The sequence below is a fragment of the Pan paniscus genome, chromosome 5 (genome assembly GCF_029289425.2).
Source record: "Pan paniscus chromosome 5, NHGRI_mPanPan1-v2.0_pri, whole genome shotgun sequence".
NCBI classification, from domain to species: domain Eukaryota; kingdom Metazoa; phylum Chordata; class Mammalia; order Primates; family Hominidae; genus Pan; species Pan paniscus.
This window is the reverse complement of record NC_073254.2, coordinates 189,928,940-189,952,767: the sequence shown is the minus strand read 5'-3', so window position 1 is coordinate 189,952,767 and position 23,828 is coordinate 189,928,940. Positions and strand designations below refer to the sequence as shown.

Here is a 23,828-nt window from a genome sequence, read left to right as displayed (position 1 = left end):
AAGTGACGCTAGGTCCGTAAGTGAGCCGGCCGGAAGCGAGGCTTCGCCAGCTGTCGCGAGATAGCGAAAGGGGCGTGGGCGCGAGGGGCGGCGGGCTAGTAACCATAGCGGCTCGCGTGGGTCGGCTGGCAAGTAACCATAGCGGCGAGCGTGGGGCGGAGTGTGGCTCGCGAGTCCTCTGCGTGCCCTCCTGGGAGCTGGGTGCTGTGAGTCCTCCCCTAGCGGGCTGCTCTCGGCGCGGAGTCGGCGCCGAACCCGAGCTGCTGCTCTGGGGCGTGTGCCTAGGGCGCAGGGCTGGAGCGCGCGGGCTGCGCGGTTGCTCGCGGCTCCGCTGAGGTCTCTAGGAAAGGGGGCGATTTGAGGGTTCCGCCGTGACCGCTCCCAACGGCGGAGACGCGCGCTCTGGACCAGAGCCGTTGCCCGCTGTCTCGTCACCCGAAGCCTCCTCCTGACGCCGTGCTAGTGCGAGGGTCTCCAGGGGAATTCGGGGCACAAGTCGGGCCGGAGCATCCGGGCGGCCGTGGCGCGATGGCGCAGGATCGGCGCTTTGAGAACTGATCGCATGTGGAGTTCGGAGGAAAAGGGCGCAGGTGGTTATTTTAATTAAAGCAGCTGTGTATAAGGAGCACTCAGACCTCTTTAAAGATTCAGTAGTTTAGGAACGAACCAAGGCTGTAGAAATGCCCGGCCTCCTGCACCTCCCGTCGGTTCTGAGCTCCGAGGGCGGGAGTGTGGACCCTGAGGGCTCGTTAATTATGCCCCACTGGCCTTTCACCCTGCGTGGTAACTACCAGGCTAGGTTTTCCCAACTCGAGCCAAACAGCAAGTTTCTGACTTGATTATCACTAAAAGAGAAAAATTTCGATCTTTTCTAATCAGAAGGGAGTAATTTTCTCTTTTTAAAAATATTCGTATGTACATTAAAAAAACGGAAATGCATAGGATTTTATCAGTGGTACTCCTCGAGTAGTATTTCTATAATTTACACACACTGCTCTGTACCAGTAAAGGAGTATTAACTCTACAGCTTCCAGTTTATCTGGGATTACTGCCTTGTGTTTACTGACTTTAAGACTATGGTATCTTTAGCAATCACTTGTCACTGCCTTTTCCTGAAGTGCTTACCTAGTGTTAGGTGCACTAGAATCTCACTAAAATAATAAATTTAGTTTATTTTCCCTGACTTGTTCTGTGCATGTATGTACATGGATATTCCTGGGGATATCCTATGACACTGATTATCCCCTAGGGTTGGCACAGCAGGGAGAGGAGGTAGGGATAAAAAAACTTTATTATTTCTGCATTGTTTAAATGTTTTGTATTGTATTGCTTTTGTAATTTAAAAAAATGTTAAACAATTTATATTAGTGGAGGTAGGTTAAGTGCTGTAGCAATTCACCCCAATAGAACAGTTGCATGTTTCTTGCTCACACAGTCCTGTGTAGCGGTTTCTAGTCAGACGATTCCTTTGGGCAGCTCTCTGCAAGCTGCAGCCTAAAATTCTTCCATGTTGTGGTTTTCTTCCTTAGGCCCTCTGAATTCTCCGCATTTAGCCAGTGGGTGGGGAAAGAAGAGAGGCAGTGCAGGAGGGATTTATGGGCCAGGCACTCAACGACGACATGGCTGCACTTAATTGCAAGGGAAGCTAGGGAATGTAGTTTAGTTCTGTGTCTAGAAGGAAAGGGAAGTGGCTTAGTGGAAAAGGAACAGCACTTACCGTAGTCTCTCTTCTGGTGACCAGATCTCTGCTCCACTCTTGATCCCACATGGAGAACACACTCTCCCCACCCCAAGGGGGACACTGTCAAGGTGCCTAGTGCAGCACAGAACATTTCTCAGGATTGCACAGTTCTCTCCATCAGGCCTGGCTGTGGTTCCTCGTGGTCCAGAGCCCTGTGGACTAAGAAGACAAACTAGTTGCTCTCCCCACTAAAATGCAGTGGTTAAATATGACCATGGTTTTTGTAACCATCTCCCTTTTGGAAAAGGGAGACACATGGCAGACACTGGTCTATAGCAGTTTTGAAGTGATGCTGGGGTGGAGGTGGGAGGAATTTCCCAACTAGACCCTGATTCTGCTATCTGGGAGGAATTCCCTTGTCCATTGTTCTTTTTCTTTCCTTTGAGACAGGATGTCACTCTGTTGTCCAGGTTGAAGTAGAGTGGCACGATCACAGCTCACTATAGCTTCAACCTCCATGGCTCAAACGATCCTCCCACCTCAGCCTCCCCAGCAGCTGGGGCTACAAGCATGCACTGCCACACCTGACTACTTTTTTTTTTTTAAAGTAGAGACAGGGTCTCACTATGTTGCCCAGGCTGGTCTTGAACTCCTGGGCTCAAGTGATCCTTCTGCCTCGGCCCCACAAAGTGCTGGGATTGCAGATGTGAGCCACTGTGCCTGGCTTGTTTTCTGAGGCCCTTGATTCTACCCTTGGTCCTTTTCCTCCACGGTCTCATCTGATGTGGCTATGAGGATGCTGTCTTGGAAGGCTGCCATAGTTCACTCCTGGAGCATGGCAGTGGGGACCAGGCAGTCAGCCCTGAGCCCACCGTGTGCCCTTATTCTGTTCTTTGCTTGATACTTCTTAGGCTTCATCGTGTCCTCACGAGCCCAGCAGCTTCTGGTCTGCGTGTACCTCGTCAGCTCTGTGTGCTGGTGATGCCATTGTCATTCTTCCTGTGTCTACTGTTCAAGCCTGACTTTATTTTCTTTTGGTCTCCTGGGCAGCTGATACCCTGAGGTTGTGTGGAACAAAGGCTTGAGTGGGAAGGTAGCCATCCTAGGTCAGATCTTTGCTGAAAGGCCAAGACATGATGGTCCTTCGTCCCTCTCTGCAGCCTCTCAGGGCACTCAGGTTTCGCAGTGCTGCAGTCCCTGCTCTTCGTACTTTCTTTTCCTGTCCATTCCGCTTGCACACCAGCCAGTTCTCTAGTCCAATTCCGTGTGTTGGCTGCTAATGCGTATTCTTTGCAATAATTTCCTGTAGGGCTGCAGGATGAGTAAGCCTGTGGTCAGTTTTCTGCGTTATTACAGGTTGTTGCAGTTGAACCTGTTTGTCACTGCCTAACGTGAGTCTTGAGCTTTTCCCCTCCTGAATTTGTTTCTGTGCCCCATCAGTCACTCAGCAACATCCTACAGTGTCACTGAAGCATCCTGCTTCAAGGTACCCACATCAGTCAAGGTAGGCTGACAGAAGTGACCTCAGCTTCATGCACTAAATGTTTCTCTCTTGCTTACACAACAGTCCAGCCTGGTGTCCTGATCACCCTTTAGTGGGAGCAGCACAGGCTGCCAGGTGCCACCACCGTGGCCCCTCTCCTCAGCCTTCGGAGCCCTCCGCCTCCAGCATGAAGGGCTGTGCACGGGCTGTGACAGGACCAAGCCTGTGCATGCATGGTGTGCTTTCCAGACCACAAATTGGTGCACGGCTGCCCGCGACTTCAGAGGCTGGAAATGTGGTCCAGCCATGTTCTTAGTGGCTCCAGGGAAGAAGCAGAAAGAGCTTGGGGAAAACTGCCAGACCACAGAAATAGAAAAATGAATATTTTAACATATAGAAAAATAACTTTTTACACAAATGATTTTAAGGGCCATCTGACCTCTGTTCAATGGGAGGATAGGTTGCACTTCAATTAGCTGCCCTGGACTCATGTCCTCGACGCGGACACGTGTGTGTATGTGTGTGTGTGTGTCAGTGTGTCCCTGACGATGTTTCTGCCTGCACCAGACCCTCCCTCATCCCTGTCTGTACCACCCTGCCATGGAGCAGGAGAGGCAGGAGAGGTAGGCATTAAAGCCGAGTACACTGAGGCAGAGGTAGGCATTGAAGCCGAGTACACTGAGGCAGAGGTAGGCATTGAAGCTGAGAACACCGAGGAACAGAGGTGTTGGGCAGCTGGAGAGGTGGGACATCAGCTCGTGCACACTGGGGCCAGACTGACCCAGAAATTCTGAGTGCAGGCTGGTGCTTCCTCGTCAAGGTGGCTTATGTGTCCTGACAAGGCTTCCTTCCCTCCTTGGCTTCACACCATTGTTTCTGTGAACTCTTGATACTAGTGAGTCATGGTGTTATTTCTTTACTATGCACTCATCAGGAAATGCAAGCACATTCATATTCTGCCTGTAGGGACCAGCCCGCAGGGTCAGTGGGTCTCTCCCCGTGCGCGGAGACGAGTGTAGAAATAAAGACACAAGACAAAGAGATAAAAGACAGCTGGGCCTGGGGGACCACTACCACCAAGTCACGGAGACCAGTAGTGGCCCCAAATGCCAGGCTGCACTGATATTTATTGGATACAAGACAAAGGGGCAGAATAAGGAGAGGCCATAGGTAAGGCCACGTGGGTCACGTGTCCACTGGACAGGGGGCCCTTCCCTGCCTGGCAGCCAAGGCAGAGAGAGGAGACAGAGAGAAACAACTTACATCGTTATTTCTGCTTATTAGAGACTTTTAGTACTTTCACTAATTTTGCTACTGCTATCTAGAAGGCAGAACCAGGTGTACCGGATGGAACCTGAAGGCGGACTAGGAGCGTGACCACTGAAGCACAGCATCACAGGGAGATGGTTAGGCCTCCGGATTACAGTGGGCGAGCCTGACTGATGTCGGGCCCTCCACAAGAGGTAGAGGAGTAGAGTCTTCTCTAAACTCCCCGGGAGAAAGGGAGACTCCCTTTCCCGGTCTGCTAAGTAGCAAGTGTTTTTCCTTGACACTGAGGCTACCGCTAGACCTCGGTCCACCTGGCAAAGAGCATCTTCCCAGATGCTGGCGTTACCGCTAGACCAAGGAGCCCTGTGGTGGTCCTGTCTGGGCATAACAGAAGGCTCGCACTCTTGTCTTCTGGTCACTCCTCACTATGTCCCCTCAGCTCCTATCTCTGTGTGGCCTGGTTTTTCCTAGGTTATGGTTATAGAGCGAGTATTATTATAATATTGGAATAAAGAGTAATTGCTACAAACTAATGATTAATGATATTCATATATAATCATATCTAAGATCTATATCTGGTATAACCATTCTTGTTTTATATTTTATTATACTGGAACAGCTCGTGTCCTCGGTCTCTTGCCTTGGCACCTGGGTGGCTTGCCGCCCACACTGTCTTTATTTTGGAAATAATTCCAGTGATATCAGACGTTGGGTGTCAGGAGATAGTTTTTTGTTGTTTTTGCTTTTGTTTGTTTTTGAGACAGGGTCTCGCTCTGTCGTGCAGGCTGGAGTGCAGTGGCACAATCTTGGCTCACCACAACCTCCGCCTCCCGGGTTCAAGTGATTCTCCCGCCTCAGCCTTCCAAGTAGCTGGGACTACAGGCACGTGCCACCATGCCCAGCTAATTTTTGTATTTTTAGTAGAGATGGGGCTTCACTATGTTGGCCAGGCTGGTTCTTGAACTCCTGACCTCGTGATCCACCCGCCTCAGCCTCCCAAAGTGCTGGGAATACAGGCGTGAGCCACTGTGCCTGGCGTCTGCTTTTGTTTTTAAGACATGAAGGGGTCCTGTGCTTCAGGCATGGAAGAGGTCTTCAGGTCTTCGGATTGTCTTTCTCCTATGACCGTGGACTCTCTGACCCCAAACCTTTCACCAAACCCGTTTTGATCGGACAGCTTTTTATATGTGTGCAGGCATACGTGTGTGCTCGTTTGGGTGCATGTGTGGGATTCTTTGTGTGCATGTGTGTATACAGGTGTGAGATTTTGTGTGTGTGCATGCATGTGTGTATGTGATCTCTTGCTTCACAACTGCCCATACCTTAACTTCTTCCTCGTAAGCTTCACTGCGCCATTCTTCCCAAGATCTCCTAGCACCATCTCAACCCTTGGGTCACCCTGGACTCTTGCTGTTGATTGCTTGTTCTAGTCTTACTTCAGGGTTCAGTCCCGATAGGACACAGATCACTGGGTAGACGTATGCAGGGAATTGTCATTTCGTTTCTACAGTTTTCATTTTGTAGGCACTTGTATTCGTTTGTTAATTCTGCTGTGACAAACTAATGCAGATTTGGTGGTTTAAAACAGCGCAAATGGATTATCTTACGGTTCTGGAGGTCACAAATCCAAAATGGGTCTCAAACTGCTAAAATCAGGGTGGCATTGGGGCTGGCTCCTTCCAGAGTCTTCGGGTGAAAACTCCTTTCTGTGCCTTTTCCAGCTTCTAGGGCCAGCACAGGCCTCAGGTCCTGGGTCCTTTTTCTGTCTTGAGAGCCGGTAACCACAGCAGGTTGAGTCCTTCTCACAGTGCATCATCATCCCAACTCTTCTCTCTCTAGCTTAGTTAAGGAAAGTATTTAAATTGAATATACCCAGAGAATCCAGGATAATCTCTCTTCTGAAGCCCATCTGATTAGTAACCTCAATTCCCTTGGCTGTGTAGCCTAATGTTTGCAGAGGTTCTGGGGATTAGCATGCAGACATCTTAGGGAGAGTGTTACTCTGTCACCACCGTGCCCTGGGGTATTTAGACTCCTCACCATTCAGCTCATAGGTACTATTTTATGTAATTGGTGCAAAAGGGCAACGCTGGGTGCTCTGTAATCATTTAGAAATGAGAGAAACAAGATGGCTTTCTGAGTGTTACCCTCTAAAATGGACACACTGTGGATTAGAGAAGCGATGTCTGTTTCTTCCACAGTTACTTGAAAGAAATTTTGGTGCAATGCCTAGAGGAAGCCACAGTTGATGTTTCAGCATTTGACATAACGTATCCACAACAGAATCTATGCTTCTCCCCTGCCAAACCTGTTCTTCCCCAGCTCAGTAAGTGGGGTCTCTTGTTGTTCAGGCCAGAAAGCTAGGAGCCACTCCTGATTCCTCAAATTCCTCTTCAGCAACCAACCCGTACTGGCTTCCATCGGTCCTAGCTCAGAAATAACATGTAGTGTCCATTTGTTTAAACCCTGCTCTTAGGCTCCAGCACCAATGATCTTTTGAAAAATAGAAGTTTAAAATTTGTAAATATTTATTCCATTAAAGTTTTTGTTTACCCTTCTTGATATTTTTATACTTCTAAGCATTACTATTTTTGTTGTCTCAGCATCCACATCCTGTTTGGGCAAAAGCACCTGGATTTCCTCTGGGCTACCACCCTTCTCCCTCTGCTGGCCGGGACTCAGTGGAGAGGTCTCTGTCCCAGGCCTGACTTCTTGGCATCATTTCATCCTTCTGATTACATGATTAATTCAAACATGGAAAGTGTCTCAGACTGGCCCAGACTCATGAGAAATGTTCAAGGATCAATGGAAAGAGATGCTTTCTTCCCCAGCGCCCTGCAACGGTGGGAGGCCACACTCGGGTGCTGCCGCCCATCTTTTTGCCACTGCATAGGAACAGACAATGAGCAGCACCTAGACAGGTGGAGCTGAGGGTTGGGGAGACCAGGAGGCTGTCCTGACGGTGTCGGTGAAGCTGCTGTAGCCAGTCATGTGCTAACTGTTTAATTACACATTAAACTCCTTTTCTCTCCATTGGGTTAGGTTGAGCTTGCTTTCTCTTCTGAGACATGAAGTAAACTTATTTTTCAATGTCATTTTTTAAAACATCTGCATTGTATTCCACTCAATGTAAGAACCGTTGCTACATTTCATATTATAGTCAATGTTATGATGGACAGCCTTGAAGAAATACATTTGGGAAGGGTAGAATGATTTACTTGTTATAAATTTATAAAAGTAGAATTTTTGATTGCCAGATAGTTAAGTTTATGTCAGTTTATTCTTTTACCAGCAGGGTATGTGGAAATGTTTCTGTGTGCGTGCGTTGATGACTTATTTATTTATTTATTTTTTTGAGACAAAGTTTCGCTTTTGTCACCCAGGCTAGAATGCAACAGCGCAATCTTGGCTCACTGCATACTAAGCCTCCCAGGTTAAAATGATGATACTCCTGCCTCAGCCTCCTGAGTAGCTGGGATTACAGGCGCCTGCCACCACGCCCGGCTAATTTTTGTATTTTTAGTAGAGAGGGGGTTTCACCATGTTGGTCAGGATGGTCTCAAACTCCTGACCTTGTGATCTGCCCACCTCGGCCTCCCAAAGTGCTGGGATTACAGATGTGAGCCACTGCGCCCGACATGACTGTTGCATTTAACAAGGCACAAATACATGTTAATTTTATTTGTTCTACGGTGTAGTTTAAGTCCATTCTTTCTTTGTTAACTTTCTGTTCTGATGACCTTTCTAGTGCTGTCAGTGGAGTATTGAAATTCCCCAGTATTATTGTGTTGCTATGTCATTTCTTAGGTCTAGTCATAATTGTTTTATGAAGTTGGGAGCTTCTGTGTTAGGTGTGTATATATTTAGGATTGTGATATTTTCCTATTGGACTAATCCTTTTATCATTGTATAATGTCCCTCTTTGTCTTTTTTTTTTTTAAACTTGTTGCTTTCAAGTCTATTTGTTTTGTCCTATGTAAGAATAGCTTTTCCTGCTTGCTTTTTGTTTCCATTTGTGTGGAATATCTTTTTCCTCTCCTTTACCTTAAGTTTATGTGAGTTCTTATGTGTTACATGAGTCTCTTGAAGACACCAGATACTTGATTGGTGTATTTTTATCCATTCTGCCGTTTTGTATCTTTCCAGTGGAGCACTTAGACCATTTACATTCAGTGTTAGTATTGAGCTGTGGGGTACTGCTCTATTCATTATGTTAGTTCCTGCCTAAATACCCTTTTTTCATTGTGTTATTGTTTAAGGGCCTGTGAGATTTACGTTTTAAGGAGGTTCTTTTTTGGTGTATTTCAAGGTTTTGTTTCAAGATTTAGAACTCCTTTTACCATTTCTTGTAGTGCTAGCTTGGTAGTGGCAAATTCTCTCAGCATTTGTCTAAAAAAGACTTTATCTTTCCTTCATTTGTGAAGCTTAATTTTGCTGGATACAAAATTCTTAGCTGACAATCATTTTGTTTAAGGAGGGTAAAGATATGACCCCGATCCCTACTGGCTTGTAAATTTTCTGCTGAGAAGTCAGCTGTTAATCTGATAGGTTTTCCTTTATAGATTACCTGATGCTTTTGTCTCACAGCTCTAAAGATTCTTTCATTCTTCCTGACTTTAGATAACCAGATGACTGTACCCAGGTCATAATCATTTTGTGATGAATTTCTCAGGAGTTCTTCGAGAGAATATCAGCTGCTGTGTTAGAAGGGGTATATAAGCTTTCCTTAAGTTGGCGAGGGGAGGCATTCTGGTTTCTCAGGTGATGAGCAGGGCCTTAGGGTTCCCAAGAGTTTATGTCTTTTGTGTTTGGCTACCAGGGTGGGTAGAGACAAACCATCAGATGGGGGCAGGGTTAGGTGGATCTGGGCTCAGAGTCTCCCTGGGCAGGGCTTGCTGCAGCTGCTGTGGGAGACGTGGGAGTGGCTCTTGGGCCAACGGAGTTATGTTCCAGAGGGGATTATGGCTGTGTCTGACGCATCACATAGGTTGCCAGGGAAGTGGGGGAAAGCCGGTAGTGAAAGGCCTCACCCAGCTCCCATGCAGTTTGTGAAGCTGGTCTTGCTCCCACAGTGCCCAGCTAACAGCACCAGGTTTAGATGCAGACAGCCTGTGTGTGGGACTCAGCCCTGCCCCAGGCCATAAGTTCTGCACTGAGAAAACGAGCATGGCTGGCTTTTAGGTCTTGCCCCTCCCCATCTGTCCACAGTGTTGGCAGCTCCTGTGCTCATATCTGTAGCACTTCCCTTTTACCCACTCCTGATTCTGCTCAAGGAAGTTCATGCCCAGTCTAAATTATCACATAATTCAGTTGGAAGCTTCTTTCACCCTATGACCTCTCCCTGATTCCTCTGGCTGTCTTTTCTGAGGGAGGACCCCTATGAGATACAGTCAGGGATGGCTTCCCTGGACTGGAGCTGGAGACTAGGAGTGCCTACAAGGCTCTTCTCACTGCTGCTTCTACTTTTATATTTCGCTTGGCTGCCTAAATATGCTTCAGCTCTAGGTAAGGTTACATCCTTCTCCTGTGATATTGATTTTTAGATTCCCCAGTGGGGGTGTTTGTTTGGAGGCAGTTTTCCCCCCTCTCACATTTTGGGAACTCACAGTTTTTTGCCTGTCTCATGGAATTTGCAGTGGCCTGCTGCTTCTTTAAAAGGATCTGTGAATTCTTTCATTTTTTTTGGTACATTCCTGCAGTGGTTCTTGGAACAAAACTTCACAGTATGAGTATCCACATGCCTTTCAGTCCATCCTAGTGGGAGATGCACATTAGTCCTGTCTCCTAGCTGCCGTCTTCTTGCCTAACCACTTTAAAGGGTTACTGTAATAATGATAATCTATGTACTCATATATAGAAACCTGCTTATTAATGTCTACAGAAGTGGTTTGTAAACTGCAAATTGGCATACAAGTACTATTATTTGTAAAATGCTGCTGAATTCTATAGGAATTACAGAAGAGAATAAGATAATTATACTACAACAAAAGTTTATGTTGAAGAAAAAGATGGAACTCAATCACAATTTGATGAGTGTATTATTAGCATTTTTGAAACAACTATAATTTTTTATGTATTCTTCATCTGTCTCCAAAGATGTTTTATGTTTTGGGAAGCAGTGGATCTGGTGGCAGCAGGTTCGTATTGTTCCCTCAGGACACATCTGCCCAGCACCTACTGCCATGCTCAAGTTACAGAGTCTACTGAGTAACTGTGGTAGCTTTGGAAGGTGTAGCTATTTTCATATGACACTCAAAGTATCTTTGCAAATATTAAAAAAAAAGTGAGATAAAAATTGTGAATTGGAGACAAATTTGCTTTAAAATAATGTACACATGCTTTTATTTTGTTTTTCTCCAAATATTGAGAATTTTCAAGCCTTTAAAAATTACCTTTTTTTAAAATTTAATTTAATTTAATTTTTTTGAGACAGAGTCTCGCCCTGTTGCCCAGGCTGGAATGCAGTGGCGCGATCTCGGCTCACTGCAAGCTCTGCCTCCCAAGTTCACGCCATTCTCCTGCCTCAGCCTCTTGAGTAGCTGGGACCACAGGTGCCCGCCACCACATCCTGCTAATTTTTTGTATTTTTAGTAGAGACGGGGTTTCACCGTGTTAGCCAGCATGATCTCGATCTCCTGACCTCGTGATCCGCCCGCCTCGGCCTCCCAAAGTGCTGGGATTACAGGCGTGAGCGACCGTGCCCGGCCTCTTTTGAAGTATTTTCAGAAGATGATCTCGAGTGGTCCATTCTCCTTTGCCTCACTTCTCTTGTGAAATTCTGCTCCCCCCTGCACACAGGAAATTGTTACTGCTGCCCCGCCCGCAGCACAGAGGTGGTACTGAGCGGTCACACTTTGCACTGGAATGTCAGACTTCTCAGTCAAGGGGCTGGGAGGCAGGCAGCGGAAGGTCCTGCTGATGAGTAGCACCCTACAGTGCTCTTTCTTTCTATGCAATTCCTGTCTGATCAAGGGTCCTTCAGACAGAGGATTCCATCCTAGCAGTCTGGCCATGGATCCATGTCCCGCTGCCTCCTAAGGGCAAAATAGTTTAGATTGTGTGAAGTGCTGGGAAGGAGGTGGATGGGGTAGGGGGGCAGGGATGGGAGCCAGCTCTCAGGGGCCTCTGCTGAGACCTGGAGAATGGGAAGAGCTCCCAAAGTGCAGAGATGAGGAGGAATGGAACATGAAGATAAAGTGTGCGTGCTGAGGCAGTAAAAGCCCTGCTGTGTTGTAAGAGCTGGAAGAAAGAGTAAATAGAGTAGCAGTGGAGGGAGGAGCTGGAGAAGAGGAAGAGAAAGGCAGAGGCTGGGTTAGCAGAATCTCTCAGGGCCAGCACGAGGAGCACACGGGTGGATTTTTCGAATCCACGTGACCAGTGTGATGGCTGCATGGGTGTATCCTTTGAATCCATATGACCAGCATGAGGGCCTCATGGGTGGATCCTTTGAATCCACATGACCAGCATGAGGGCCTCATGGGTGGATCGTCTGAATCCATATGACCAGCATGAGGGCCTCACAGGTGGATCCTGTGAATCCACATGACCAGCATGAGGGCCGCATGGGTGGATCCTCTGAATCCACATGACCAGCATGAGGGCCGCATGGGTGGATCCTCTGAATCCACGTGACGAGTGTGAGGGCCTCATGGGTGGGCCTTTGAATACCTACAGCGTGCATGACCCCACTGGATATTTGGGTGCTTGCCCATCACTTTCTAAGCAGGTCTGTTGTCTGTGCCTTCAGGTGCATCTATTGCCGGCCTGCAGTGGGGTGTGGGGTACAACAGAATCAAGGATGACCCCAGTGCCATTCCCACATGTTTCTGAAGTGATTATGCTGTGAAGTTAAGTGTAAAGTTGGATGAAGATCTGAAACATTTTATCTTTGTCAGTGTTTCATTAGTTTATGCTTTACGAAACATAGCCAGTGAATCACTGATTATAGAACCTGTGGTAGCTTAACTGTAATTACATACAGTGTTGTGAAATTGTTGAATCAAGCCCAGGTTAGTTATGGGAGATGCGGGTTCCAATTGCAGTTTCCTAACAACTGATTTGCTGTGGTCAATTCAGAAAATAACTTTGTGTCTTAGTCATTTCAGTAACCAAAGTTTAGAACGCTAAGTGCCACAGCGCTGCACCCATGCCACATGGATCATTGTTTAGTCTTTGCCTCTCAGTAACTGTTCTCATTTGACAGTTGTGGAAGCTGATCGAGGAAGCCTAAGCAGGCTCTGTGAAGTGGGAATAGTGGTATTTGAGTCAAGGTTTGCTTAACTGGAAAGCCCGTGAGAAGAATGGAGCAGTTGAGAATGTGGAAGCTCCAGAGTTTTCAGCAATTTCTCTTCTTTTTTCTTGGGATGAGGAGAGGTGAATAAATAGGTATGATGTGGTATATGTGTGTGGTCAAACTAGTAACTATCAATAGGTAATAGACTTTTTTTCTGTATTAAATATGATACCTATAGTCATCTTATATGTACTTTTTGTTTTCAGATTGAAGATGGAAAATCCCCAAGACATTTTCTCAAGTAATGGTGGCTGTCTAAGTGATATAGTTATAGAAAAATACCTGGTTGAATCCAAGGAGTCTGTGTCTCATGTTCAGCTTGCTTGCAGCATGCAGGACTGTGCTTTCCCTTTGGATGGAACTGAACTTTGTATATGGAACACTAAGGATCCTTCTCGTCAGGTATTGAACGAGTTACATGTCCAGTGTCATGAAGGCCTTGCCCTTGTCTCTCCATGTCTTTGATGCTGTTCGGACAGCATTACCCTCTGTGGATTCAGCTACCAACTATAGGAGAAAAATATTGATAAAAACATTATATTTTTTTTATTTTTTAATTTACTTTTATGTATTTTATAATATTTTTATATTTAGAACACAAGTGATCTGGAATTAATTTAATAAGTTTCTTCAGTAAGAAACTGATTGAAAAGGTTCATCTTAACATAATCAAGTCTCCTACATTCGAATGTTTAGATTGACGTTTCTCACTTTTTCGGTGAAGTATAAACTACTTAGAAAAAAAAAGTTCCACATAGTAAGTGCATGTTGTAATGACTATAACTAAATGAATATGCTCAGGTAACCACCCCTAGATCATGCCTTTTCTCCGTCAATGCCCACTTCTCTCCTCCCCAAAAGGCAACACTATCTTGACTTCTAATACCACAGGTTAATTTTGCTTGTGATGAACTTTATATAAATGTGATTATACATTACGTACTTTTTTGTGCTGGTTTCTTTGATTAATCAGCATGTTTATGAGGTTCATCCATGTTGTTCATTTTCATTGCTACACAGTATTAGGATTTATTAGGTACCACTGTGCCGTTTTTGAAAGGCTAAAATAAAAATACATTTTTATTATAGAGTAATAAGTAGAATTACATTCTACTTATGTAAATAGACACTTTATCCTTTTTTATTATAGAATGATAAATAGAATTACATTCTACTTATGTAAATAGACCACACTTTATCCATGCTTCTGTTGGTAGACATTTGTTGTATTTCAGTTTTTTGGCTGCTAGATTCTTTGCTATGTCTTTTGGTGCACACACACATAATTGCTGAGTTGTAAAGGATACATAAGCAGTTGACTCTTGAACAGCATGGGTTTGAACTGAGCTAGTTCACTTATACATGAATTTTTTTCAACGCAATGTGGGTCAAAACTATAGAATTTTCAGGATATGAAAACTGCATATTTGGAGGGGTACCTTTTCATATATGTGGAGTCCACACAGCCAACTGTGGGATGTGGGTGTACACAGATTTTGGTTTATGTGGGGTTCCTGGAATCAATCCCTCATGATAGTGAGGGATGTCTATATTCAGTAGATAATGCTAAGCAGATTTCCAAATTGGTTGTACCAATCTGTATTTCTTCTAATGGTGTGTGACTTTCAGTTGAACCATATCTTCACCTACACTTGTTTATTTTTATTTTAGCCTTTCGAAAAGGGCATAGTGGTACCTAAATTATAATTAGTAATTCTGTGATTATTAAAGAGGTTTAGCACATTTTTGCACATTTATTGGCCATTTAGATATTGTTTTTTGTGATATATGTTTTCAAATCTCTTGCCATTTTTTTCTATTGGATTATCTGTCTTTTTTCTATTGATTTGAAGGAGTTCTTTATATTATAAATATAGGCTTTCTGTCCCTTTAGTTTGCATTTTCTAGAGTTTTATGTAAATAGAATCATATGGCAATTTAATTTTTATTGACATGTAATAGTTGTACATATTTTGGGGGTATATGTAATATTTTGATACAAGTATACAATGTGTTATGATCAAATCAGGATAATTGGGATGGCCATCACCTCAAACATTTATCTTTTTATTGTGTTGGTAACATTATAGTTTTTTTCTTCTGGCTATTTTGAATTATATAATAAGTTACTATTAACTGTAATTTTCCTACTGTACTCTTGAATACCAGAACTTATTCTTACTATCTAACTGTATTTTTTATCCCTTCTCTCACTTCTTTTCACTCTCCCCAATTCCCTTCCCAGCCTCTAGTAACCACCATTCTACTCCCCACTTCCACAAGATCCACTTTTTAAGTTTCCACATATGAGTAAGAACATGTGATATTTGTCTTTCTGTGCCTGGCTTATTTCATTTAACATAATGACCTCCAGTTCCATCCATGTTGCTGCAAATGACAGGATTTCAGTCTTTTTTATGGCAGAATAGTATTCCATTGTGTATATGTACCAAATTTCTTTATCCATTTATCTGTGGATGGATGCTTAGGTTGATTCCATATTTTGGCTGTTGTGATAGTGCTGCAATAAATATGGGAGTGCATTATTATATAATGTAATTGCTTGTCTCTCTGTACAGCTTTTAACTTGATGTCTGTTTTATCTGATGTAAGTATAGCTACTCCTGCTTGCTTTTGGTTTCCATTTGCATGAATATATTTTTCCATCCCTTCACTTTAAGACTATGTGTGTCTTTATTGGTGAGATGAGTTTCTTGTAGTCCACATATAGTTGGGTCATATTTTTCTTTTTATTCAGCCAGTCTATATCTTTTAATAGGGAATGTTATTTATTTACATTCAGGGTTATTGATAGGTAAGTACTCATTCCTGTCATTTTATTGATTGTTTTCTAGTTGTATATCTTTTGTTCGTTACTTCTTCTCTTACTGTTTATTTTTTCAGTTGGGTGGTTTTCTATAGGTTTGATTCCTTTGTCTTTCTCCTTTGTGTATTGGGTCTACCAGGGACTTTTGTAGTTTTCCATGTTTTCATGATGGTGGATATCATCCTTCTCCTTCCGGATAAAAGACTCCCTTGAGCATTTCTTGTAAGACCAGTCTAGTGGTGATGAATTCCTTGAGTTTTGTCTCTGAAGATTTAATCTGTCCTTCATTTCTTAAAAATAGCTTTGCTGGGTATAATATTCTTGGCTGGAAGTTTATTTTCTTTCAGTACGTTGAATATAGCAACCAGTTCTCTCCTGAACTGTAAGGTTTCTGCTGAAAAATATGCTGTTAGTCAAATAGAGATTCCCTTATATGTGACTTGATGCTTTTGCTGCTTTAATTTTTTCTTTGTCTTTCAATTTTGACAATTTGACTATAATGTACCTCTAAAAGAACCTATTTGGTTTGAAACTATTTGGTTATTCGAGCTTCCTGGACCTGGATTTCCATCTCTTTCCCAAGACTTGAGACGTTCTCTGCTATGATTTATTAAATATGTCTTCCTCACCTTCTCCCTTATCTTCTTCTGCTAGAATGCCCATATTATGAATATTTATTTGCTTAGTCTCATAAATCACATAGGCTTTATTCTTTTTTATTCTTTTTTTGTCTGCTGGTATTATTTCAAAAGTCCTGTCTTCAAGTTCAGAAATTCTTTCTTCAGCTTGATCAAGCCTCGTTGCTTAATCTAGTTGTTAAAGCTCTCAATTATGTTTTTAAATTTTATTCATTGAATTCTTTAACTCTAGGATTTCTCTTTGGTTCTTTTTAAAATAATATCTATTTCTTTGTTGAATTTCTCATTCATATCATGAGTTGTTTTCCTGATTTTGTTGAATTGTCTGTCTGTATTCTCTTGAATCTCAGTGAGTTTCCTTAAAATTATTATTTTGAATTCTTTTTCTGACATTTCATATATTTTCTTATGATTGGTGTCTGTTACTGGAAAATTGTTGTTTTCCTTTGGAGGTGACTTTTTGTTGTTGTTGTTTGTTTTTGGCTTTTTTTTTTTTCTTTGATTTTCATGGTTGATATGTCCTGACATTGATTTAAGAGCATCTGATGGGAAAGTTGCACCTTCCAATTATATGGAGCACGTTTCATAGGGATTTATTTGTATGAATGGGTCCTGGGGTGTCAGTTTAGTGGGGTCTTTTGGTCTTGATTCTAGGTGGATGTAGTAGTGTAGTATCTGTGTGGTTTCTTCTGTTGTAATCCACACTAGTGGCATTTATGAGTTTCTCAATGGCCTTGACTAAGAGAATTTGTGGTGATGGTTGTGTAGCTTTGCCAAGGATGGGTTCACCTGGTATTTCTCAGGTTGGGGGTACACATGTACACATAGGGTCAGCCAACTTGGGGTCTGGCTTGCTGGGGTTGGGGCCACAGGGATGTTATTGTGGCCAGGAGCATGGGCACATGGTTGCTTGGCCAGCATGGGGACATATCTGCTGGGGCAGCTCCTGGGGCTGTTTCTCCAGCATTGGACGTAGGCACAAGGCTGCTCAGCTGGCTGCGGGCATGCCCATTAGGGGTGGCCCATAGAGCTGTTTCTCAGGCTTTGTAAGTGGGCACACAGCTGCTGGGTTTGTCTGAGAGCATATCTGCTGGGGGAAACCCACAGGACTGCTTCTCAGTCCCAGGACATAGTCACACAGCTTATGGCTGCTTGGCTGACCTGGGGATATGTCTCCTGGGTGTGGGCACAGGGCTATTATAGGCCCAGGACATGGGAACAGGGCTGCTCAGCCCGCTTGGTGATGTGCCTCCAAAGGCAACCCATGGGTCTTTTTCTTGAGTCTGAGACATAGGCACATAGCTGTTTGTTGGGCCTGGGAGCATGCTTGCCATAGTCAGCCTGTGAGACTGTTTCTCAGGCCTTTATTGGAGACTCGGGGACATTGGGCAGCCCAGAAGTATTTCTTCTTGGGGCAGGGGTGCCATAGGGGTGTTTCCCAGGTCCTGAGCACAGGTGTTTAGCAACTCTGCTGGCCCAGGGGTGAATCATCTGTTAGGAGTCTCAGGAGCCTCTCCTGCTTTGGGGAGGGTGTGCAATGGTTTGGCTAAATCAAGGGCAGGTTTGTCCTCGGCAGGAGTGCTGGGTTGTTTCTCTGGCTGGAAGTGCAGTGGCGAGGGTTGGTTTCTCTGTTGTGCAGGGCCAGACTCACAGCTGATCCTGGTCCCAGGCTCCATGCAACTGGGGTTGTGACATTCAGCCACTCATGTGGGCTTGGTATAGTAAAGATGGAGCCCCAGGGCTGGAGAATGGCAGTGACTTCTGGCCCCCAGAGCAGGGCATGTTGGAGAGGCAGCTCTGGTCTCAAGATGGTGCTGTGCTACAGCAGCTTTGGCTCATAGAGTGGGTGGGGATTGAGGAGTGCACACTTCGTGCTCCTAATCTGGGGTAATGCAACAGCATGAATTTCCAGCAGCTCCCAAACTAGGCTCAGGGCTTGCAGGGACTGTGGGATTCTCCTGTTGTAAAGACTTCAGGTGTTTGTGGTGGTGATGTGGGTGGTTGGGGATCTTTTGCTTACCTTTTCCTTGCAGGGGGAAGTCCCATCTGACGCTGGGCAGATTTGACCCAGGCAGGGGAGTTGGGGCTACAGAGGCCAGGTACCTCTATGCTGCTCTCCTGGACTTCCAGTCACCACAGGTGCATCATCACTTCCCCTGCTGTGTTGCAGTGCTCTTCCTTCCACACTCTAGTCAAATCTTAGCTTTTTATTTATTGCCTTGTTTTTTTTTTTCTTTTGGAGGGGCTCAAGTGCCAGGTGTCTCTAGTCAGCCGTCTTGCTGATATCACTTAGTCTAGTTGTCAGTTTCTCCAGGTACAGTATGCTTGATTGGCATTTTTTTTCTTTCCCTGAATATATCACCGCCTCCCCTCACTTCTTGCCTGTACGGTTTTTGCTGAACAGTCTGCTGCCAGGCATATTGGGTCTCCTTTGTATGTTATTTACTTATTTTATCTCACTGCTTTCAAGATCCTCTCTTTGTCTTTGACCTTTGAAAGTTTGATTATAATATATCTTTGGGTATTTTTATTTGGGTTGAATCTTATTGGTAACTTTTGACCTTCCAGTACGTAGATATTTATATCTCCAGGTTTGGAAAGTTTTCTGTTATTTCTTTGAATAACCTTCTACCACTTCGTCTTCCTCAGTTCCTTCTTTAACTCTAATAACCTGAATATTTGCTCTTTTGTTGTCTCATAGCTCCCATAAGCTTCTTCATTCCTTTTCATTTTCTTTTTTCTCCTCTGACTGTGTATTTGCAAATAGTCTGTCTTTGAGCTCACTGATTCTTTCTTCTGTTTGCTGAATTCTGTGGTTGATGCTATCTATTGCATTTTTCATTTAATTATTTGTATTTTTTAGCTCCAAAATTTTTTATTTTTTTAAAATTAATCTCTGTTAAGTTTCTTTGGTGATTTCTGAGTTGATTCTCTGTTTTTCTAAATTTTCTTGAGATTCCTTAAAACAGCTATTTTGAATGATTTGTCTGAGGGACCACTCATATTCATTATTTTATGGTCAGTCTGTCGCAACTTATTTTGTCTGTTTGATGGGGTCATATTTTCCTGAGCATTGCTGATGCTTGTGGACATGTGGTTACGTCTGTGCACTGAGGGATTAGGTATTTATTTAAGTCTTCGTAAGTCTGGCTTTGTTTGTGCCTGTCCTTCTTCAGAGGGCCTTCCAGGGATTCTACATAGACTGACTGTTGAGTTCCCAGAGCCCATGACCACTGCAGCCATCTCAGCATTAGAGGATGCTTTAAGCACAGGATTGCTGCGAGTCTTGCAAGAACTCTGAGGTTGACACAGCTTTCTGGCCCAGATGGACCTGGGTAGGACTCAGCGTGGGTACTGGGGCTCTGTGGGAATGCTGACCAGGCACCTGAGTCCAGAATGCTGTCCTAGTGGCCCAGACAGGTGTGTCACCCAGCAGGTCTCTGCACAGGTAAGGAATGGGAGTTGAGATTGGGAGTCCGTGGATAGTTTTCTAACAGCAGTGAGAGGGGCCAGAACTGAGACTGGGTCCCTTCAGGATCTGCTGTGGGATGGAGGTTGGAGAGCTGATTTTGTTGGCTCAGAGAGTCATTTGTCTCCCAGGGAGACCCTGCGCCAATAAGATAGTTTCCCAACTGCAGCAGGATGGGCTGGAGCTGAGATTGGGCCCGTCTGGGATCTGCTGTGGGACAGAGGTTGGAGAGCCTGGTCACATTGATTCAGAGGGTTGCATGTCTCTGAGGAAGTCCCTGCAGAGATGAGATAGTTCCCCGATTTCAACAGGAGGAGTTGGAGCTGGGACTGGGCCCCCTTATGATCTGCTATGGGTGGGAGACTAGAGAGGTCTAGTTGGCACAGAGGAGCATGCATCTCCTAGCAGGTCTCAGCACAGATGGGATAGTTCCCTGAGTGCAGCAGAAGAGCCCAGAGCTGAGATTGGGTACCCTCAGGATCTGTCATGGGAGGAAGTGTGGCGAGCCTGCCAGGGAGGGCTGAGAATCCCAGGTTGCAAGATACGGGCAAGTCTCCCTGTGGGTCTTTGTGTAAGCAGCTCTTACCTGGGACCTCAGATGAGGGAATTGGAGCGAAGCCACAGGGCAGCTTTCAGGTTCATTGCCTAGACCATTGTCAACAGGCAGATGAGCCCTTCCATCAGTTAGTAGAGTGTGTGATTCCTGCCAGACCCTTTGGCCGTTGGTTTTGTTTTCAGGCTCAAGGCCAAATGAGGTGGTAACCAAGCCCCTTGGAGGACTGGGCCATTTCTGGGCTTGAAGCTAAGAGCACGCGTAGTGAATCAGCCACCTAGGTGTGGGTCTGAACTCTCAAAATGACCTTCTAAGATCTTGGCTCTGCTGGGGTTTCACAACTTCCACCTGAATTCTGAGGCTCTTGTAGAGAGAGACTTTGGACCATGGATGGGTGCAGAATTTTTGTTATTGTCGGGAGATATGAGTGGGTTAGCTACTATTTCACCAGCTTGGTGATGTCCGATACTTACTCATTTTGTCTGGCTTTCTTCACTCAGGATAATTGAGATCCATGTTCCTGCATTCAGTAGTTCATTCTTCTTTATTATTGAGTAATATTCATTGTATGGATATACTATACTTTATGCATTCTCCTATTGGTGGGAATTTAGGTTATTTTTAGTTTTTGACTATTGCAAGTAACACTATTAGGAATAATTGTGTTTGTGTCTTTTGTTTTATAAATGTCAGTTAGGTTGAGGTGGCTAATAGTGTTCTTCAAGTCTTCTATATTCTTGAGGATTTCATGTCCAGTTGTTCAATCAGTTATTGAAAGAGGCATATTGAAATCTGTGACTCTGTGAACTTATCTGTCTTCCATTAGTTTTTACTTTATGTATTTTGAAACTGTTATTAAGCACATATGTGTTTAGTATATTTTATGTCCTGTTGAACTGACTTCATTTATTATAAAGTGATACTGTTTTTTGATCCCTGGTAATATTCTTGCTCTGAAATCTTCTTTGGCTACTTTCTATTTTCGTTAATGTTAGCATTGTATCTCTTTCATTTCCTCTCTCACAACTTTTATGTTTTTGTTGTCATGCATTTTACTTTTGCATATGCTACAAACCTGACAATCCATTATTACTTTTGTTAAACATTCAGGGATCTTTTAAAGATATTTAAACAATAAGAAAAATATCTTCTTTTTTCTTTTGAGATGGAGTCTTGCTCTGTCGCCCAGGCTGGAGTGCAGTGGCGCAATCTTGGCTCACTGCAAGCTCCGCCTCCCGGGTTCACGTCATTCTCCTGCCTCAGCCTCCCGAGTAGCTGGGACTACAGGCGCCCATCACCAAGCCCCGCTAATTTTTTGTATTTTTAGTAGAGACGGGGTTTTACCGTGTTAGCCAGGATGGTCTCGATCTCCTGACCTCGTGATAGACCTGCCTCGGCCTCCCAAAGTACTTGGATTACAGGCGTGAGCCACTGCGCCTGGCCTTTTCTTTTTAAGGCTCTTAAATTTAAGAAGGAAAAATATCTTACACATCTACCCACGTAATTATATTTTTGGTGCTCTTCATTCCTTTGTGTACATGCATGTTTCCGTCTGGTAGCATTTTCCTTCTGCCTGAAGTATTTTATTTAACATATGTTTCAGTGCAAATATGGTGATAAATTATTTCAGCCTTTGTGTGTTTAAAAAAGTTTTTATTTTGCCTTGTTTTTGAAAGGCATTTATATTGAGTAGAGAATTCTAGTTTGACAGATTTTTCTTCAGGTTTTTAATATGTTGCTCTTCTATCATTTCAATGAGAATTCTGTTATTATCTTTATCTTTGTTCTCATGTATACAATGGGTTATTTTTGTCTGGCTGCCTTTAAAACTTTCTATATTACCAATTTTCAACAATTTGATCATGCTATGTTTTGGTGTATTTTTCTTCATATTTCTTATTCTTGCATGTATTAGGCCATTTCTGCATTGCTATAAAGAAATACCTGAGACTGGATAATTTATAAAGAAAAGAGATTTAATTGGCTCATGGTTCTGCAGACTGTACAAGCATGACACCAATGTCTGCTTTGCTTTTAATTAGGACTGCAGGAACCTTACAGTCATGGCAGAAGGTGAAGAGGGAGCAGGTACTTCACAGGGTGAAAACAGGAACAAGTGGTCAGGAGGAGGTGCCATACACTTTTAAAAGACCAGATTTCATGAGAACTCACTCACTGTGGTGAGGACAGCATTAAGCCATGAGGGATCAGCCGGCATGACCCAAACACCTCCCACCAGACCCCACCTCCAACACTGGGGATTACATCTCCACATGAGATTTGCAGGGGACATGCAAACTATATCATTCTACTCCTGGTCCCCTAAATCTCATGTCCTTCTCACATTGCAAAATATAATCATGTCTTTCCAACAGTCCCCCAAAGTCTTGTCGACGAAAAGAGTCAAACTTTGTAAAATATTTTAAGAGATTTATTTTGAGCCGAGTATGAGTGACCATGGCCTGTGACATAGCCCTCAGGAGGTCCTGAGAACATGTGCCCAAGGTGGTCAGGGCACAGCTTCATTTTATATATTTCAGGGAGGCATGAGACATCAATCAAATACACTTAAGAAATACATTGATTTCATTCAGAAAGGCGAGACCACTCAAAGCGGGGGCTTCCAGGCTATAGGTAAATTTAAACATTTTCTGGTTGACAATTGGTTGAGTTTATCTAAAGATCTGAGATCGATAGAAAGGAATGTTCAGGTTAAGCTAAAGGATTGTGGAGACCATGTTTTACTGTGCAGAGTAAGCTCTCAGATAGCAGACTTCAGAGAGAGCAGGTTGTAAATTGTTTCTTTTTAGACTTAAAAAGGGTGCCTGGCTCTTAGTTGATTATCTCCTGGATCTGGAAAGGAAGGAAGGAAAACAAAGGGAAAAGGGGTTTCTCTATAGAATGTGGATTTTTACCACAAGAGACTTTGCAGGACAATTTCAAGGTATGGCAAGGAAATATATTTTGAGGTAAAACATTTTGATTTTCTTCCTTGTTATGCCAGAGTCAGATTGGAAAGTCAGCCACGATAGAAAGGGTCAAATAAAACTCATCTGCTGAGAATTTATGGTTGGTAGGGCATGACTCCCCAGACCCCTTAGAAAGGAATTTGGGCAAGATAAAAAAAAATCAGAGCTTAATCCTCAGCCTTAACTTGTTCCAGCATCAACTCAATCAAAAGTCCCAAGTCCTAAGTCCAAAGTTTCATCTGAAACAAGGCAAGTTCCTTCCACCTATGAGCCTGTAAAATAAAAACCAAGTTATTTACTCCCAATATACAAAGGGATTATAGGCATTGGATAAACATTCCCATTTCCAAAGGGAGAAATTGGCCAAAAGAGAGGAGCTATAGGCCCCATGCAAGTCTGAAACCCAGCAGGACAGTCATTAAATCATGAAGCTCCAAAATTATCTCTGTTGACTCTGTGTCCCACATCCAGAGCACACTGGTACAAGGGGTGGACTCCCAAGGCCTGGGGCAGCTCTGTCCCTGTGGCTTTGCAAGGTTCAGCCCTTGTGGCTGCTTTCACTGGTTGTTGAGTGCCTACGGCTTTTCTAGGAGCAGGGTGTAAGCTGCTGGAATATCTGCCATCCTGGGGTCTGGATGATGGTGCC

General features: G+C 44.0%; 1 protein-coding gene across 13 annotated transcripts in view; it reads left to right on the top strand.

Annotated features, from left to right (window-relative positions):
* The first annotated feature begins 16 nt into the window (after positions 1-16).
* Positions 17-23,828, top strand: part of WDR27 (WD repeat domain 27) — a 237,330-nt gene continuing 213,518 nt past the window's right edge. For 5 of the 13 annotated variants that reach the window (XM_055114369.2, XM_063605555.1, XM_055114363.2 and 2 more), the window contains exons 1-2: positions 17-590; positions 12,933-13,128. In XM_055114369.2, coding sequence (XP_054970344.2) covers positions 12,940-13,128 — 189 coding nt within the window. In that variant the 5' untranslated portion in view covers positions 17-590; positions 12,933-12,939. Of the gene's footprint in view, positions 9,939-12,636; positions 12,819-12,932; positions 13,129-23,828 lie in introns of all 13 variants that reach the window. The other 8 variants (XM_055114371.2, XM_055114367.2, XM_057302657.2 and 5 more) reach the window with 4 other exon arrangements.